At 33.5% G+C, this 19,642-nt stretch overlaps 1 protein-coding gene across 1 annotated transcript; it reads right to left on the bottom strand.

Moving 5' to 3' along the window:
- Nucleotides 1-9,000: 9,000 nt before the first annotated feature.
- On the bottom strand, nucleotides 9,001-15,569 carry LOC141457940 (uncharacterized). Its single transcript, XM_074135341.1, has 2 exons — nucleotides 15,179-15,569; nucleotides 9,001-11,684 (listed from the first exon to the last, which is right to left on the bottom strand). Exons 1-2 carry the CDS (start codon nucleotides 15,239-15,241, stop codon nucleotides 9,366-9,368), a joined length of 2,382 nt encoding a protein of 793 aa, XP_073991442.1. The 5' UTR covers nucleotides 15,242-15,569; the 3' UTR covers nucleotides 9,001-9,365.
- Nucleotides 15,570-19,642: the final 4,073 nt, after the last annotated feature.

The following is a 19,642-nucleotide window of genomic DNA, read 5'->3' as shown; positions in this document are numbered from 1 at the left end:
AAAAATACGGAATTGGGTTCTAGTTCGACTAGATTTCTACTTGTTTCGTCACTGTTATCTAGTTTTAAGATTAATATTAAAGTATACATAAAGGGTGGCCTTCTTGTGCAAAATGTAAGTTAAAATACAATGGAAAAATACGGAATTGGGTTCTAGTTCGACTAGATTTCTACTTGTTTCGTCACTGTTATCTAGTTTTAAGATTAATATTAAAGTATACATAAAGGGTGGCCTTCTTATGCAAAATGTAAGTTAAAATACAATGGAAAAATACGGAATTGGGTTCTAGTTCGACTAGATTTCTACTTGTTTCGTCACTGTTATCTAGTTTTAAGATTAATATTAAAGTATACATAAAGGGTGGCCTTCTTATGCAAAATGTAAGTTAAAATACAATGGAAAAATACGGAATTGGGTTCAAGTTCGACTAGATTTCTACTTGTTTCGTCCTGTTATCTAGTTTTAAAACCAATGTTAAAGTATACACAAAGGGTGGCCCTCTTTTGCAAAATTTAAGTTAAAATACAATGGAAAAATACGGAATTGGGTTCTAGTTCGACTAGATTTCTACTTGTTTCGTCACTGTTATCTAGTTTTAAGATTAATATTAAAGTATACATAAAGGGTGGCCTTCTTATGCAAAATGTAAGTTAAAATACAATGGAAAAATACGGAATTGGGTTCTAGTTCGACTAGATTTCTACTTGTTTCGTCACTGTTATCTAGTTTTAAGATTAATATTAAAGTATACATAAAGGGTGGCCTTCTTATGCAAAATGTAAGTTAAAATACAATGGAAAAATACGGAATTGGGTTCTAGTTCGACTAGATTTCTACTTGTTTCGTCACTGTTATCTAGTTTTAAGATTAATATTAAAGTATACATAAAGGGTGGCCTTCTTGTGCAAAATGTAAGTTAAAATACAATGGAAAAATACGGAATTGGGTTCAAGTTCGTCTAGATTTCTACTTGTTTCGTCCTGTTATCTAGTTCTAAGACCAATGTTAAAGTATACACAAAGGGTGACCCTCTTTTGCAAAATAAAAGTTAAAAAACAATGGAAAAATACCGAATTGGGTTCAAGTTCGTCTAGATTTCTACTTGTTTCGTCACTGTTATCTAGTTCTAAGACCAATGTTAAAGTATACACAAAGGGTCACCCTCTTTTGCAAAATATAAGTTAAAATACAATGGAAAATTACCGAATTGGGTTCAAGTTCGACTAGATTTCTACTTGTTTCGTCCTGTTATCTAGTTCTAAGACCAATGTTAAAGTATACACAAAGGGTGGCCCTCTTTTGCAAAATTTAAGTTAAAATACAATGGATAAATACCGAATTGGGTTCTAGTTCGACTAGATTTCTACTTGTTTCGTCCTGTTATTTAGTTTTAAGATTAATATTAAAGTATACATAAAGGGTGGCCCTCTTATGCAAAATGTAAGTTAAAATACAATGGAAAAATAGCGAATTGGGTTCAAGTTCGTCTAGATTTCTACTTGTTTCGTCACTGTTATCTAGTTCTATGACCAATGTTAAAGTATAACAAAGGGTGACGCTCTTTTGCAAAATATAAGTTAAAATACAATGGAAAAATACCGAATTGGGTTTAAGTTCGACTAGATTTCTACTTGTTTCGTCCTGTTATTTAGTTTTAAGATTAATATTAAAGTATACACAAAGGGTGGCCCTCTTTTGCAAAATTTAAGTTAAAATACAATGGAAAAATACGGAATTGGGTTCTAGTTCGACTAGATTTCTACTTGTTTCGTCACTGTTATCTAGTTTTAAGATTAATATTAAAGTATACATAAAGGGTGGCCTTCTTATGCAAAATGTAAGTTAAAATACAATGGAAAAATACGGAATTGGGTTCTAGTTCGACTAGATTTCTACTTGTTTCGTCACTGTTATCTAGTTTTAAGATTAATATTAAAGTATACATAAAGGGTGGCCTTCTTGTGCAAAATGTAAGTTAAAATACAATGGAAAAATACCGAATTGGGTTCAAGTTCGTCTAGATTTCTACTTGTTTCGTCACTGTTATCTAGTTTTAAGATTAATATTAAAGTATACATAAAGGGTGGCCTTCTTATGCAAAATGTAAGTTAAAATACAATGGAAAAATACCGAATTGGGTTCAAGTTCGTCTAGATTTCTACTTGTTTCGTCCTGTTATCTAGTTCTAAGACCAATGTTAAAGTATACACAAAGGGTGACCCTCTTTTGCAAAATATAAGTTAAAATACAATGGAAAAATACCGAATTGGGTTCAAGTTCGTCTAGTTTTCTACTTGTTTCGTCACTGTTATCTAGTTCTAAGACCAATGTTAAAGTATACACAAAGGGTAACCCTCTTTTGCAAAATATAAGTTAAAATACAATGGAAAAATACCGAATTGGGTTCAAGTTCGACTAGATTTCTACTTGTTTCGTCCTGTTATCTAGTTCTAAGACCAATGTTAAAGTATACACAAAGGGTGGCCCTCTTTTGCAAAATGTAAGTTAAAATACAATGGAAAAATAGCGAATTGGGTTCCAGTTCTTCTAGATTTCTACTTGTTTCGTCCTGTTATCTAGTTTTAAAACCCATGTTAAAGTATACACAAAGGGTGACCCACTTTTGCAAAATTTAAGTTAAAATACAATGGATAAATACCGAATTGTGTTCTAGTTCGACTAGATTTCTACTTGTTTCGTCCTGTTATTTAGTTTTAAGTTTAATATTAAAGTATACATAAAGGGTGGCCTTCTTATGCAAAATGTAAGTTAAAATACAATGGAAAAATAGCGAATTGGGTTCCAGTTCTTCTAGATTTCCACTAGTTTGGTCATTGTTATCTAGTATCAAAACCAATGTTAAAGTATACACAAAGGGTGGCCCTCTTTTGCAAAACGTAAGTTAAAATACAATGGAAAAATACCGAATTGTCTTCTAGTTCGTCTAGATTTCTACTTGTTTTGTCACTGTTATCTAGTTTTAAGAACAACTTTAAAGTATACATAAAGGGTGGCCCTCTTTTGCGAAATGTAAGTTAAAATACAATGGAAAAATACCGAATTGTTTTCTAGTTCGTCTAGATTTCTGCTTGTTTCGTCACTGTTATCTAGTTTTAAGAACAACTTTAAAGTATAGATAAAGGGTGGCCCTCTTTTGCGAAATGTCAGTTAAAATACAATGGAAAAATACCGAATTGTCTTCTAGTTCGTCTAGATTTCTACTTGTTTCGTCACTGTTATCTAGTTTTAAGATTAATATTGAAGTATACATAAAGGGTGGCCCTCTTTTGCAAAATTTAAGTTAAAACACAATGGAAAAATAGCGAATTGGGTTCCAGTTCTTCTAGATTTCTACTTGTTTCATCCTGTTATCTAGTTCTAAGACCAATGTTAAAGTATACACAAAGGGTGGCCCTCTTTTGCGAAACGTAAGTTAAAATACAATGGAAAAATACCGAATTGTCTTCTAGTTCGTCTAGATTTCTACTTGTTTTGTCACTGTTATCTAGTTTTAAGAACAACTTTAAAGTATAGATAAAGGGTGGCCCTCTTTTGCGAAATGTAAGTTAAAATACAATGGAAAAATACCGAATTGTCTTCTAGTTCGTCTAGATTTCTACTTGTTTCGTCACGGTTATCTAGTTTTAAGATTAATATTAAAGTATACATAAAGGGTGGCCCTCTTGTGCAAAATGTAAGTTAAAATACAATGGAAAAATACGGAATTGGGTTCAAGTTCGTCTAGATTTCTACTTGTTTCATCCTGTTATCTAGTTCTAAGACCAATGTTAAAGTATACACAAAGGGTGGCCCTCTTTTGCGAAATGTAAGTTAAAATACAATGGAAAAATACCGAATTGTTTTCTAGTTCGTCTAGATTTCTGCTTGTTTCGTCACTGTTATCTAGTTTTAAGAACAACTTTAAAGTATAGATAAAGGGTGGCCCTCTTTTGCGAAATGTAAGTTAAAATACAATGGAAAAATACCGAATTGTCTTCTAGTTCGTCTAGATTTCTACTTGTTTCGTCACGGTTATTTAGTTTTAAGATTAATATTAAAATATACATAAAGGGTGGCCCTCTTTTGCAAAATTTAAGTTAAAACACAATGGAAAAATAGCGAATTGGGTTCCAGTTCTTCTAGATTTCTACTTGTTTCGTCCAGTTATCTAGTTCTAAGACCAATGTTAAAGTATACACAAAGGGTGGCCCTCTTTTGCAAAATTTAAGTTAAAATACAATGGATAAATACCGAATTGGGTTCTAGTTCGACTAGATTTCTACTTGTTTCGTCCTGTTATTTAGTTTTAAGATTAATATTAAAGTATACATAAAGGGTGGCCCTCTTATGCAAAATGTAAGTTAAAATACAATGGAAAAATAGCGAATTGGGTTCAAGTTCGTCTAGATTTCTACTTGTTTCGTCACTGTTATCTAGTTCTATGACCAATGTTAAAGTATAACAAAGGGTGACGCTCTTTTGCAAAATATAAGTTAAAATACAATGGAAAAATACCGAATTGGGTTTAAGTTCGACTAGATTTCTACTTGTTTCGTCCTGTTATTTAGTTTTAAGATTAATATTAAAGTATACACAAAGGGTGGCCCTCTTTTGCAAAATTTAAGTTAAAATACAATGGAAAAATACGGAATTGGGTTCTAGTTCGACTAGATTTCTACTTGTTTCGTCACTGTTATCTAGTTTTAAGATTAATATTAAAGTATACATAAAGGGTGGCCTTCTTATGCAAAATGTAAGTTAAAATACAATGGAAAAATACGGAATTGGGTTCTAGTTCGACTAGATTTCTACTTGTTTCGTCACTGTTATCTAGTTTTAAGATTAATATTAAAGTATACATAAAGGGTGGCCTTCTTGTGCAAAATGTAAGTTAAAATACAATGGAAAAATACCGAATTGGGTTCAAGTTCGTCTAGATTTCTACTTGTTTCGTCACTGTTATCTAGTTTTAAGATTAATATTAAAGTATACATAAAGGGTGGCCTTCTTATGCAAAATGTAAGTTAAAATACAATGGAAAAATACCGAATTGGGTTCAAGTTCGTCTAGATTTCTACTTGTTTCGTCCTGTTATCTAGTTCTAAGACCAATGTTAAAGTATACACAAAGGGTGACCCTCTTTTGCAAAATATAAGTTAAAATACAATGGAAAAATACCGAATTGGGTTCAAGTTCGTCTAGTTTTCTACTTGTTTCGTCACTGTTATCTAGTTCTAAGACCAATGTTAAAGTATACACAAAGGGTGACCCTCTTTTGCAAAATATAAGTTAAAATACAATGGAAAAATACCGAATTGGGTTCAAGTTCGACTAGATTTCTACTTGTTTCGTCCTGTTATCTAGTTCTAAGACCAATGTTAAAGTATACACAAAGGGTGGCCCTCTTTTGCAAAATGTAAGTTAAAATACAATGGAAAAATAGCGAATTGGGTTCCAGTTCTTCTAGATTTCTACTTGTTTCGTCCTGTTATCTAGTTTTAAAACCCATGTTAAAGTATACACAAAGGGTGACCCACTTTTGCAAAATTTAAGTTAAAATACAATGGATAAATACCGAATTGTGTTCTAGTTCGACTAGATTTCTACTTGTTTCGTCCTGTTATTTAGTTTTAAGTTTAATATTAAAGTATACATAAAGGGTGGCCTTCTTATGCAAAATGTAAGTTAAAATACAATGGAAAAATAGCGAATTGGGTTCCAGTTCTTCTAGATTTCCACTAGTTTGGTCATTGTTATCTAGTTTCAAAACCAATGTTAAAGTATACACAAAGGGTGGCCCTCTTTTGCAAAACGTAAGTTAAAATACAATGGAAAAATACCGAATTGTCTTCTAGTTCGTCTAGATTTCTACTTGTTTTGTCACTGTTATCTAGTTTTAAGAACAACTTTAAAGTATACATAAAGGGTGGCCCTCTTTTGCGAAATGTAAGTTAAAATACAATGGAAAAATACCGAATTGTTTTCTAGTTCGTCTAGATTTCTGCTTGTTTCGTCACTGTTATCTAGTTTTAAGAACAACTTTAAAGTATAGATAAAGGGTGGCCCTCTTTTGCGAAATGTCAGTTAAAATACAATGGAAAAATACCGAATTGTCTTCTAGTTCGTCTAGATTTCTACTTGTTTCGTCACTGTTATCTAGTTTTAAGATTAATATTGAAGTATACATAAAGGGTGGCCCTCTTTTGCAAAATTTAAGTTAAAACACAATGGAAAAATAGCGAATTGGGTTCCAGTTCTTCTAGATTTCTACTTGTTTCATCCTGTTATCTAGTTCTAAGACCAATGTTAAAGTATACACAAAGGGTGGCCCTCTTTTGCGAAACGTAAGTTAAAATACAATGGAAAAATACCGAATTGTCTTCTAGTTCGTCTAGATTTCTACTTGTTTTGTCACTGTTATCTAGTTTTAAGAACAACTTTAAAGTATAGATAAAGGGTGGCCCTCTTTTGCGAAATGTAAGTTAAAATACAATGGAAAAATACCGAATTGTCTTCTAGTTCGTCTAGATTTCTACTTGTTTCGTCACGGTTATCTAGTTTTAAGATTAATATTAAAGTATACATAAAGGGTGGCCCTCTTGTGCAAAATGTAAGTTAAAATACAATGGAAAAATACGGAATTGGGTTCAAGTTCGTCTAGATTTCTACTTGTTTCATCCTGTTATCTAGTTCTAAGACCAATGTTAAAGTATACACAAAGGGTGGCCCTCTTTTGCGAAATGTAAGTTAAAATACAATGGAAAAATACCGAATTGTTTTCTAGTTCGTCTAGATTTCTGCTTGTTTCGTCACTGTTATCTAGTTTTAAGAACAACTTTAAAGTATAGATAAAGGGTGGCCCTCTTTTGCGAAATGTAAGTTAAAATACAATGGAAAAATACCGAATTGTCTTCTAGTTCGTCTAGATTTCTACTTGTTTCGTCACGGTTATTTAGTTTTAAGATTAATATTAAAGTATACATAAAGGGTGGCCCTCTTTTGCAAAATTTAAGTTAAAACACAATGGAAAAATAGCGAATTGGGTTCCAGTTCTTCTAGATTTCTACTTGTTTCGTCCAGTTATCTAGTTCTAAGACCAATGTTAAAGTATACACAAAGGGTGGCCCTCTTTTGCGAAACGTAAGTTAAAATACAATGGAAAAATACCGAATTGTCTTCTAGTTCGTCTAGATTTCTACTTGTTTTGTCACTGTTATCTAGTTTTAAGAACAACTTTAAAGTATACATAAAGGGTGGCCCTCTTTTGCGAAATGTAAGTTAAAATACAATGGAAAAATACCGAATTGTTTTCTAGTTCGTCTAGATTTCTACTTGTTTCGTCACGGTTATCTAGTTTTAAGATTAATATTAAAGTATACATAAAGGGTGGCCCTCTTTTGCAAAATTTAAGTTAAAACACAATGGAAAAATAGCGAATTGGGTTCCAGTTCTTCTAGATTTCTACTTGTTTCGTCCAGTTATCTAGTTCTAAGACCAATTTTAAAGTATACACAAAGGGTGGCCCTCTTTTGCGAAACGTAAGTTAAAATACAATGGAAAAATACCGAATTGTCTTCTAGTTCGTCTAGATTTCTACTTGTTTTGTCACTGTTATCTAGTTTTAAGAACAACTTTAAAGTATACATAAAGGGTGGCCCTCTTTTGCGAAATGTAAGTTAAAATACAATGGAAAAATACCGAATTGTCTTCTAGTTCGTCTAGATTTCTACTTGTTTTGTCACTGTTATCTAGTTTTAAGAACAACTTTAAAGTATACATAAAGGGTGGCCCTCTTTTGCGAAATGTAAGTTAAAATACAATGGAAAAATAGCGAATTGGGTTCAAGTTCGTCTAGATTTCTACTTGTTTCGTCCAGTTATCTAGTTCTAAGACCAATGTTAAAGTATACACAAAGGGTGGCCCTCTTTTGCGAAATGTAAGTTAAAATACAATGGAAAAATACCGAATTGTCTTCCAGTTCGTCTAGATTTCCACTAGTTTTGTCACTGTTATCTAGTTTTAAAACCAACGTTAAAGTATACATAAAGGGTGGCCCTCTTTTGGCAAATGTAAGTTAAAATACAATGGAAAAATACCGAATTGTCTTCTAGTTCGGCTAGATTTCTACTTGTTTCGTCACTGTTATCTAGTTTTAAGAACAACGTTAAAGTATACACAAAGGGTGGCCCTCTTTTGGCAAATGTAAGTTAAAATACAATGGAAAAATACCGAATTGTCTTCCAGTTCGTCTAGATTTCCACTAGTTTTGTCACTGTTATCTAGTTTTAAAACCAACGTTAAAGTATACACAAAGGGTGGCCCTCTTTTGCAAAATGTAAGTGAAAATACAATGGAAAAATACCGAATTGTCTTTCAGTTCGTCTAGATTTCCACTAGTTTTGTCACTGTTATCTAGTTAACAATCAATAAATTATTGAAATGTGAATGGGAAATAATAAAAATTGAGCGATCGAGGATCCCGTCTGAGTCACAAATTTTATTTATTGTTTTTATTTGTCCTGATAATGGATGATTGCCTGAATAGTCAGGAATAGTCCATGAAATCTATAACATTTAGATGTTGCTCTTTTTAATGGGACTTAAATGATACATTTTTTTTTTTTTCTGTTGCAGGTAATACAGTATGATGCTTCTAGGCTTGCCAAGAATTTAAATCTTCTATTCGTCCTGAAATCTTTTAGGGCTTTGTTCTCTTTCCGTTTAGAAGTCATCCGCGAGGCTTACAAAGAAGTATGTAATTATGAGTTTTTTCTTCTTTTGCAACACCTGCTTTAAACCCCTAAAAAAAAAAAAAAAAAAAAAAAAAAAAAAAAAAAAAAAAAAAAAAAAAAAAAAAAAAAAAAAAAAGTTGGCCAGCTACTGGATTCGAACCCAGAATTGAAATCTGTTGCACTTATCATTACGCTTAGCTCCCGTCTATTCGTGGTGTTCTTTGTCCAAAGGAATGAGCAATTAGGTTAAAACAACAAAACATCTGTTAAATGCTTTTTATTAAAAAGTACAGTTGATTAATTTGTTTTTTTTAAAATATAACGTATTATTAGAAGATTAGGTTTTGTCATGAGATACAACAATTCGAATGTAATGGAAAAGAATGCAACCACTTTATTTGAAGGCAGACCGATCTAAAGTATTACATAAATTACACAACACGAGTAAGTTGCTAGTCTTATTGAACGTTTGTTAGTTTGGTATTTACACTGACCATCATCAAAATAATGTACAACATTTTTTTTTTCCTTTTTAGTGTAACGGACTACCCGGATATGGTGCAGGTGTAGCAATGGTTTTTAACTTGAATGGTTTTAGCGAAGAGTACCAATTTTTTAACCGTTTCAACAAACTTATTTTACGGGATAATTTTCAGGTACTAGTACACATCGCATGCGTAGCGGTACTTCGATTTTTTTTTCTGAATTTTCAGGTACCACGTCATTTGGATAAATTTGATGATGACTACTTGGATAGTTACTCTTGAAATTTGGCCGAACATTTTTCCAATTAGGGATCCTATTAGGCCTACCAGGCAAAACTGTTGAAGGTAGAAAAATAGAAAAGTGCGAATTTGGCTTTCTATGCGGTTGATTTGGCGGAACAATATTGGGCTGATCTCGATGCGAACTGAAATATCCTTGATTAGGAAAAAAATGTTTGGGCTGTTGTAGAGACGGTTCGATAGTTTGTCTATTTGAAAACGGATCATTGGGTTGATTGGAAGCATCTTTTTTATAATCGTATAGAGTGTATGCCCCATAGATGGGTGGTAGCTTTAATTTAGTTTTCTGTGGATTATAACTTAATCCATATAACTCGTCGTAGTCCTTAGGTGCCTCATAGACATAGTCATACTGTCCATAATTGGGCATGTCGAGAGGACCTCTAGTTTTTTTTTTCTGTGGATTTGGAGGGAAACCATTGGGCGCATTTGGATATTCACTCGGTTGATTTGGCGGAACAATATTAGGCTGACCTCCGTACGAATTGTCATTCTGTTGACTTGGAGGGAAATCATTGGGCTGATTCTGAGATGGATTGATATTTGGTCTATTTGAATAACGATCATTGGGTTGATTGGGAGATGTATAGACCATTGGCAGATCTGAAAACTGTTTATTGGACTGGCCTGAAGAGGGTTGGGTATGAGGTTGATTTGGAAGGAAACCATTGGGCTGATTCTGAGATGGATCGATATTTGGTCTATTTGAATAACGATCATTGGGTTGATTGGGAGATGTATAGACCATTGGCAGATCTGAAAACTGTTTATTGGACTGGTCTGAAGAGGGTTGTGTATGAGGTTGATTTGGAGGGAAACCATTGGGCTGATTCTGAGATGGATCGATATTTGGTATATTTGAATAACGATCATTGGGTTGATTGGGAGATGTATAGACCATTGGCAGATCTGAAAACTGTTTATTGGACTGGTCTGAAGAGGGTTGGGTATGAGGTTGATTTGGAGGGAAACCATTGGGCTGATTCTGAGATGGATCGATATTTGGTATATTTGAATAACGATCATTGGGTTGATTGGGAGATGTATAGACCATTGGCAGATCTGAAAACTGTTTATTGGACTGGTCTGAAGAGGGTTGGGTATGAGGTTGATTTGGAGGGAAACCATTGGGCTGATTCTGAGATGGATCGATATTTGGTATATTTGAATAACGATCATTGGGTTGATTGGGAGATGTATGGACCATTGGCAGATCTGAAAACTGTTTATTGGACTGGTCTGAAGAGGAGGGTTGGGTATGAGGTTGATTTGGAGGGATACCATTGGTCTGATTCTGAGGCGGATCGATATTTGGTCTATTTGAAGACGTATCATTGGGTTGATTGGGAGCATCTCTTTTATAATCGAATAGAGTGTATGCCCCATAGATGGGTGGTAGCTTTAATTTAGTTTTCTGTGGATTATAACTTAATCCATATAACTCGTCGTAGTCCTTAGGTGCCTCATAGACATAGTCATACTGTCCATAATTAGGCATGTCGAGAGGACCTCTAGTTTTTCTTTTAATCCGAATTTTATGCAGATAATTTCGGAAGTGATATTTATTTGGACTACTCCTCTTTTTATGGTAGTTAGCAGTTATCATCGCGATCGGTGAAATTTCCGGTTTAGTAAATTTTTTATAAAATGACGTAACAAATCTTGAATTGTCAACCATATCGAACACTTGTTGATCAGGTGATAAGTTCCGTTTTTCGCTCGTCATTGTAGTATATTCGTGCTTTGGCGCAGTCGCAGAACTGTTCACCTTCTTGATTGGTTTTTGTAAAGCAAACAATTTAGCCAACAATAAACTTTTCATTTCATTGGTTGATGGTTTTCCTAATTTAAAATTATTCTTTTTCTTTTTCTCTGAAAACTTCGGCTGCTGTTTATTAACTACAGTATTCTGCAAATTGAACAATCTCTTTGGGTGTAGTTTTTTAGTTTTCTTCATTTCTACGTCTTTCAAAGCATTCTCGTTAAAGTGTTTAGTAAGTTCTAGTTCTTTTTCATAGTTTCCTTCACCAACAGCTTTCGTTTTGAATCCATTCAAAGAGTTAGGAAGGGAAAACTGTTTCTCGATCTTGTTAAACCTGTGGTGACTTCTAATACGGTTTCCAAAATTAAGTAAATTTTCTTCGTTAGGTCCATGATCAACTGATTTCTGAAACGAAATAATAAAAATTAATTTACTGTTTAACTAGACTGGGAATAGAGTTTACGTCCTATTCAAGATGATTCCTGAATTGAGAATTGTTTCAATTCCCTTTTCATCCATCTAACTCTTTCATGATGTTTCCCTAATCACACACTTTGTCACAAGAATGGCCCACGAAGAGATTCCGTACAGGGAAAGTCTCTGACCGCAAAAGGAGAGTTGGGAGACCCAAAGCTAAGATGGTTTGACCCGTGTGACGCAGGATGACCCAGGCAGTTATTGCGTACTAGGAACTGGATGGCGGCTGCAAGAGAAAGAGGGAGTGACTGGCGGAGTAAAATCGAGGAGGCCATGGACCCAACTAACTGGGTTCTAGTGCCATTGAGAGAGAGAGAGTAATCACTCACTTGGACTTTGACCTGATTGTTCTGGTCACAGCTCGTTTCTGTGGGTTAATTCCAAACTAAAGTCCAAGTGTACACCAATACCTCTTACATAAGATTCCTTGCGCGAGAAATTACAGCAATGTCTGAGGAATACTTTGGCAAGCACAATGCTTGGCTTTGAAAGATTCACGGTGGTCTGTTTTCATCATGAATTTTTTAATTTTCTTATTTTATTATTATTATTGGAAAATCAAGTCAAACACTGATTTGAAAAAGAAGAGTACCTTTGCTATGCTACCTTTATAATCCAATTGAAGACAATCCCACCAAAAATGATTGGCTAGAATTACTATTGTAAAACAATTACAATTCTATATTGTCACCAAAATAACTTCCTTCTGAAGCCATACAGCGCTGGAGACGTTTCTTCCACTCCTCATAGCCTCAGTGCTCGAACTCCGATACTGGAATAGCCTTCAGCTGGTCGGTTAAAGCCGTTTGAATGTTTTCCCACTGTCCCAAAAATGAGTCACCCTTGAGGTGATTTTTTTTCAACTTCGGGAAGAGAAAAAAAAGTCACAAGGACTTGACAAGTCAGGCGAATAAGGAGGCTGTGAGGAGCCACAGGAATGTTTTTACAGGGCCAAAAACTCTGTTTATTGATTAAATTGTTGTGTGACAAGAAGCATTATCGTGATGCAACACCCACTTGTCGTTGATGTTTGGTATATATAAGTTTTTCGAAGAACCTCTCGGTATAAGTGTTTTGATTGACCGTTTGACCTTGAGGTCAGAAACTCTTTGTGGATCGAAAAAACATAATCAGCATGCGTTTGATCTTCAACTTTGCCATCATTGCTTTTTTTCAATTTTCAATAAACATAATCTGTGTAAAAACATTCCTGTGGCTCCTCACAGCCTCCTTATTCGCCTGACTTGTCAAGTCTTTGTGACTTTTTTTTTTTCTTCCCGAAGTTGAAAAAAAATCACCTCAAGGGTGACTCATTTTTGGGACAGTCGGAAAACATTCAAACGGCTGTAACCGACCAGCTGAAGGCTATTCCAGTATCGGAGTTCGAGCACTGCTATGAGGTGTGGAAGAAACGTCTCCAGCGCTGTGTGGCTTCAGAAGGAAGTTATTTTGAAGTTGACAATATAGAATTGTAATTCTTTTTGAATAAAAAAATTTAAAAAAAATCAGTCTCATTACTTAATATATATACGTTTGGCTTGCATGAAGTAATTCATTTATATAATCTGTATTTGTGTTTATTAATTTTTGGTTTGTTTATAAAATTGTACGCGATTAATCTGTATCTTAACAACACCTCGCTCCTTTGTTTGGCGGGGGGGGGTCTGGGTCGCCTAAAATAAATAATAGGTTAGGTTTCCTTGTACGCTCGAAGTGTAGTTGAATATATTAGAGAAGAGGTTGCATGTTTAGGATATCACTTTATACAGGGTGTTCATTTTAAGACGGCTCAAATGCATTTCATGCTTAAACGGTTGATCTGAGCAAAAAATGGTAGAGGAAAAATTTGTTGCCCGTCACCTCTAGTTTCAGAATATGTGACTTGATTTTAGATTCCTGCTCGCATACGCGGCTGACGTGCGACCAAAAGTGAGGGTTTGCAGTTGACCCCTATTTTCATATACATAGTTTTAAAGAGTATAAAAAGTTATGAAAGAAACCGGAAACCGCAATTCGATATCTTCAAAATTAAAGGTGCTAGGCCATTTCAAAATCTGGTATTTATTAATCATATTTCAATTTTTTAACTTGTTATCAAAGAGAAAGAAGAGCACGCGATAGGCCATTTTTAAGAATTTTTTCATCCCTTTTCTTCTGAAAATATTGCCAAGGCAGTAAAGCTTGTATTTTTCTTAATATCGGGAAATAAGTCGTTATCCGAGTGATTTTTCTAAGAAAAATCAAAGGTTAAGAGCATTAGATGTCCTCAAGCATACATAAAATGGCTAAAAATTAATTTTACATCTGTTACAAACAAGAACGTTTAATAATTATTTGGTAATTTTAAGGAGAATTGCGTTTAATTACCAAAAACATTGGAAACCTCCTGCCACATATTTAAGTGATCAATATCTTTCATATAAAGGATCAAACTTATTACTTAATTTATCAAATAATGCACTTTACTCAACTTTTGAAGCATGTACTGTGCCTTTAAAGGTGCCTCCTCTGGCTCGCAAGCCAGGTTAGCCAGGAGGTTATCAACTGCTCTCTGTATCTGAGGAGGCACCTTTGAAGGCACAGTACATGCTGTGCAAGCTGCGTAAAGTGCATTATTTGATAAATTAAGTAATAAGTAATAAGATATTGATCACTTAAATATGTGGCAGGAGGTTTCCAATTTTTTTGGTAATTAAACGCAACTCTCCCAAAATTACCAAATAATTATTAAACATTCTTGTTTGTAACAGATGTAAAATTATTTTTTAGCCATTTTGGGTATGCTTGAGAACATCTAAAGCTCTTAACATTTGATTTTTCTTAGAAAAATTACTCGGAAAACGACTTATTTACCGATATTAAGAAAAATACTAGCTTTACTGCCTTGGCAATATTTTTAATAGAAAGGGGATGAAAAAATACATAAAAATGACCTATCGCGTGCTCCTCTTTCTCTTTGATAACAAGTTAAAAAATTTAAATATGATTAATAAATACCGGATTTTGAAATGGCCTAGCACCTTTAATTTTGAAGATATCGAATTGCGGTTTCCGGTTTCCTTCATAACTTTTTATACTCTTTAAAACCGTGTATATGAAAATGGGGGTCAACTGCGAACCCTCACTTTTGGTCGCGCGTCAGTAGCGTATTCGGGCAGGAATCTAAAATCAAGTCACATATTTTGAAACTAGAGGTGACGGGCAACAAATGTTTCCTCTACCATTTTTTGCTCAGATCAACCGTTTAAACATGAAATGCATTTGAGCCGTCTTAAAATGAACACCCTGTATATGTTATTTGTGAGGTTAATCTGGGATCTCCCTAAGGTCTCCCTAAACGCTACGCCAAATTCTTACTAAAGAGAAAATAAAACTAAATATCTTAAAATTATAAACTTAGTGGAAATAATATATTCACTTACAGATAGAGTAACTGCCCCAATAAATACAACATTTACTAGAATATACAATTTAAACAAATACATATTTTATCTGTGATTATTTTTTTGTTCGTGTCCAAACTTTGTCCTCTTTTGGAACCTTTTCAGCACTTTAATTATTGTTCTATTATCTTGAATCTATTTATCTATAAAAACAAAAAAACTTAAGTTTTATCTTCAATTGTTTAAAGGAACAATATATAATTGTTTCAGAGAAAATAAACCGGTCATTAATGTTCTATTGTAGTTTTATAGGCACAATAACTGGGAAATGAGCTTTTTCTTAAAGATGAGAAAGTGCTTTTTCTAGAGTAATTTTCAGTTTTCTCAATTAATTTTTATTTATTTATTAATTTTCTTTTCTTTTCTATGGTTTTTGATGGAATTGTTATTAGATTAAGAAATGGATTTGCTACAGGAAATCATTTTTTTCCCCCTATTTTTGGAACATACATGTTCACACTCACAACTCTCCAAGCATTTTTTTTTTTTTAATCATGGACCCCCCCTATATCATTTTTCTAAATCTCCAAAGTAAATTAAAAGTAATTTTCAGTTAATTAAAAATAAAACTAAAAGCAGCACTACAAAAAATGGCCAGACAGATTAACAATATTGGTAATAAAGGGAGATTCTATAAAACTATGTGTAGATCAGTTACCTAGACAACCATGGTTTTAAGAGAACTGTCACTAAATAAAAATGGGTTGTTACGACAATAAGCTAGCTGAGAGAGCGAACCACTCGGTGTGTGTGTGGATCTGTATCTTCACAGGATCAACAAAAAGGTCCTCTCTCCTCTTTGCGTAGACTGCTGATGAGGAGGAGGAGGATTTCAGGACAATATAATAATGGATATGTCCACGTTATGTGAGTAGAAAGGAAACGAATGTTTGACGACATATACAGGTATTTAGATGCACCATTTCGCTACGAAGACATAATATTCTCCAGCAACATCTATGTGCTTAAATCCTGTAGCAGAGCTAGCCTAAGAAATATGAATGTATTTAAAAGTTATAGCCGAATTAGAATGAATGGAAGAAAATGATTAGAGAAGGATTACGGTGATTTTAATTTCGGTTAAGCTATAAGAATGGCAGAAGCACAGAGTACTGATCCATCCATTAGTTGGTAAGATTGTATGTAAATAGTTGTATATAGTAGAGGGATGAATGTGTGTGAAGGGAATGTATTTATAAGTAAGAATGGAGAGTGAGTGATATTCTAGTGATAAGCACCTCCTAGACGATGCTGGCTGTATGGCGAAAGCCAATGCCAAAAAAAAAAGGCAAAAAATAAAAATAAAAGTATCTATTAGAAATTAGGTACTGTGTTTGTAGATTTCTTTTATGATTTTTAAACATTTATTAACTTAAACTTATGTAGACTTACGGACTAGAGCTGTGGAGTTCAGCTAAACCTACAAAACATATGGACAGTACAGGACATTTCAGTCAAAACTACTGCCGACAGATAGTTGACGCTTCCTTAGTGCGGTGACTAACCTCACTCTTCCTCAACGACCTCTCAACATCCCCCATTCGTAACAACCAACACGCCAAGATTAATTATCGAAAAGTTCCATACTGCCCTCTCTCGTACTTGCTCCAATCCTCTTGTAATGTCTCTGACAATTCTCCTAACAATTCACTTCGCAGACTGAATCGCCAGTGGCCTCGTGACTTCCTTGAGGTCTGAAGACCTAAAGATCATCATATCCCGTAGAGAGTGCTACCACTGGGTAGTTTTTCTCCTCTGGCTCTTCACGTACCAATTGATTTTAGTACTTCCTGATTTACTTATTGTATATATGTAACATATATACAGATTGTAGATAACTTAATAAATTATTAAAGTAACAATAGTTTTATGAAAAATATCTTCATGTTAAAATTTAAATACCTTAATATTTATTAAATAATAGGTAACCATAAATAAGACCCCCCATCGGTCCTTACTTTTGTTAAATAGACCCCGGGGGTATATATAGACAACTTTGGCGACCTCTGGTCTAGTTCATCTGATCTAGTTCATTCAACTATCCTTTCAATATCACAGTACCTTTCACCCAGAACTGGTACACTCGTAGTCAACTAGTGCTGCATTCCGTACTTGAATGCCAGTTCTCTTAATAAACTGATTGGACAAAAAATTCAGCCACACTCAGTTACATAGATCTCCTCGTAGTTTACTGGTGAATTAGAGAAGAATGTAGCCGCTGCTTCTCAACAGATCGCACCATATAAAAATTATTTAAATGTAATAATGTAATCTATGAAAAGAGTAATGGATTTCAGATTTTTATGTGTAACTAAATTACTTTTACTAATTTTTCTATCATATTATTATTATACTGACAAAGTTTTCTGTTTTTTTCATTCATACAGATCACTAATTATAATATTACAAAAAAAGGACGCTGTCCATATAAGGCCAGGGTCTAGTCTGTGTATTGTCTATGTGGACAACACTATCTTCCAATACCAGAAAAACAAGCATAATTTGAAAATTTCTGTCAAGAAAACGTACAGTGACTCCCATTAATATTGGGACACCTATTACAAAATGATTTAAAAGGAAAATGAAAACAACATACAAAAGTTTGGAATTTTTTTTTTTTAAATTACATTAGCAACATCTGTGGAAATTATATATAAGTATAAATCGATGGAATTCCAAACTGTTAGGTAGCACTTTTTGAAAAAGTGTAAAATAAGGCTCTCAAAAATATTGGGACACCAGAAGTGCTAGAGTTTAAATGTTCAATATTTAAAATCTCCTACTATTTAATAATTGGTTGGTAATAATTTAATAATTGCTTTTTGACTTACAATAGCCCTCAAACGATCAGGCATAGGTGAAACAAGTTTTTGGTTAATTCAGGTGGTGTTTTTTTCCCATTCTTCCAGGAAACATCGTTTTAATTCATTTTTGTTAGATATTATTCGTTTTTCTTAAAGCACTGGCTAAATATTGCCATAAATGTTCAATGGGATTAAGATCTGGTGACTGCGGAGAGGTTTGGAATACTTTTGGGCAATTGTATAACAGTCACTGACGTATCACCCAAGCCGTAGGTTTGGGGTCGTTGTCTTGATAGAATTTAGAAGACCCTAAAATACCAAATGTTTGGGCACTTTTTTCAAATTATATTTTAATATATTACTATAAACCATTTTGTGCATCATTCCATCAATAAACACTAATTCTCCAAATCCTGATGCACATTCAGCTCCAAACCAGAACTGACCCACCACCACCCGGAGGTGCAGCTTTAAAACCCTTTAAAGTTGGCTGTAAATTCTTCTTTTCGAGTTCAGCATTCGCTTTCCTCCAGACCATAACCCTTCCATCTGACTGGAAAACATTAAATTTTGATTCATCGCTAGAATATATCATTCCAAAAGTCACTATTTACATTGAAATATTTTTTGGCAAATTTCACTCTCTTAAAACGATTTATCTTACTGACAAAAGGATTCTTCCAGGCTACTCTACCATGATAGTCGAGTTTTCTTAGAACTCTCCGAACTGTTTCTGCTCCTTTTTTGCTCTCTGAACATGTCAAAAATTTCACATTGAAGTTTTGGAGCACTAAGTCGGTGATCTTTTTTAATTCTTTTAATATATAACGCTACTCTCTGCTGCTCTCTCTCAGAGAGCAGTCGAGGACGGCCTTTTTTTGGGATTGAAACAATTCTTTTTTCTTTTTGGTAACGCTGAATGATGTTCCACGCAGTAGATGTTTTAGGTCCGATCAGTTTTTCTGTCCCTCTAACACTTTTTATTGTCTTTGTGCAAAGAAATTACAATTTTTCTTTGTTCAATCGTTGTATTTGTATTTTTGCGCGACATGTTATACCTGGCTTGATTTATATAAACTAATTTAATTATTAATTTCATATTGAATATATGCTTAAGGTAAATATTTACAAATTGTATAAATATTCGGGCAAAACCTTGGACAAACTATAAATTATAATAGTGTCCCAATACTTATGAGAGGTAGAATTTGCTCTTATTATTATATATATATTTTTTAATCTACCAAAACATTTTTATGTAATTATTTAAATAGTTTTTATTTAATTAATAGTAATTATAAAATGAAATGAATTTATAAAAATTTGAATAAATGGGTGCCACTTTTAATTTTCGTCAATTTTTAACTTCTGTATGTACTGTCCCAATATTAATGGGAGTCACTGTATATATTTTTTTGGCATTGGCTTTCGCCAAACAGCCAGCATCGTCTACTTACTTTATTACTTTACTTTACTATTTCAGTTATTTAGTGTACTTTCAAGATTAGATTTTAGTTGAAAAACTTAGCTACATAAAATCTGAAATAGTAGCACCAAAACAAAATAAATACAATTTTATTTATTTAACAAAATAAATAATAAAAATAAAGGATTATAAAAAAAATTGATACACTTTAAA

This window comes from Rhodnius prolixus, unplaced genomic scaffold (genome assembly GCF_049639745.1).
Source record: "Rhodnius prolixus isolate KJV_2025 unplaced genomic scaffold, Rpr scaffold_5, whole genome shotgun sequence".
Lineage (NCBI taxonomy): Eukaryota > Metazoa > Arthropoda > Insecta > Hemiptera > Reduviidae > Rhodnius > Rhodnius prolixus.
This window is presented reverse-complemented; position numbering and strand designations above follow the sequence as displayed.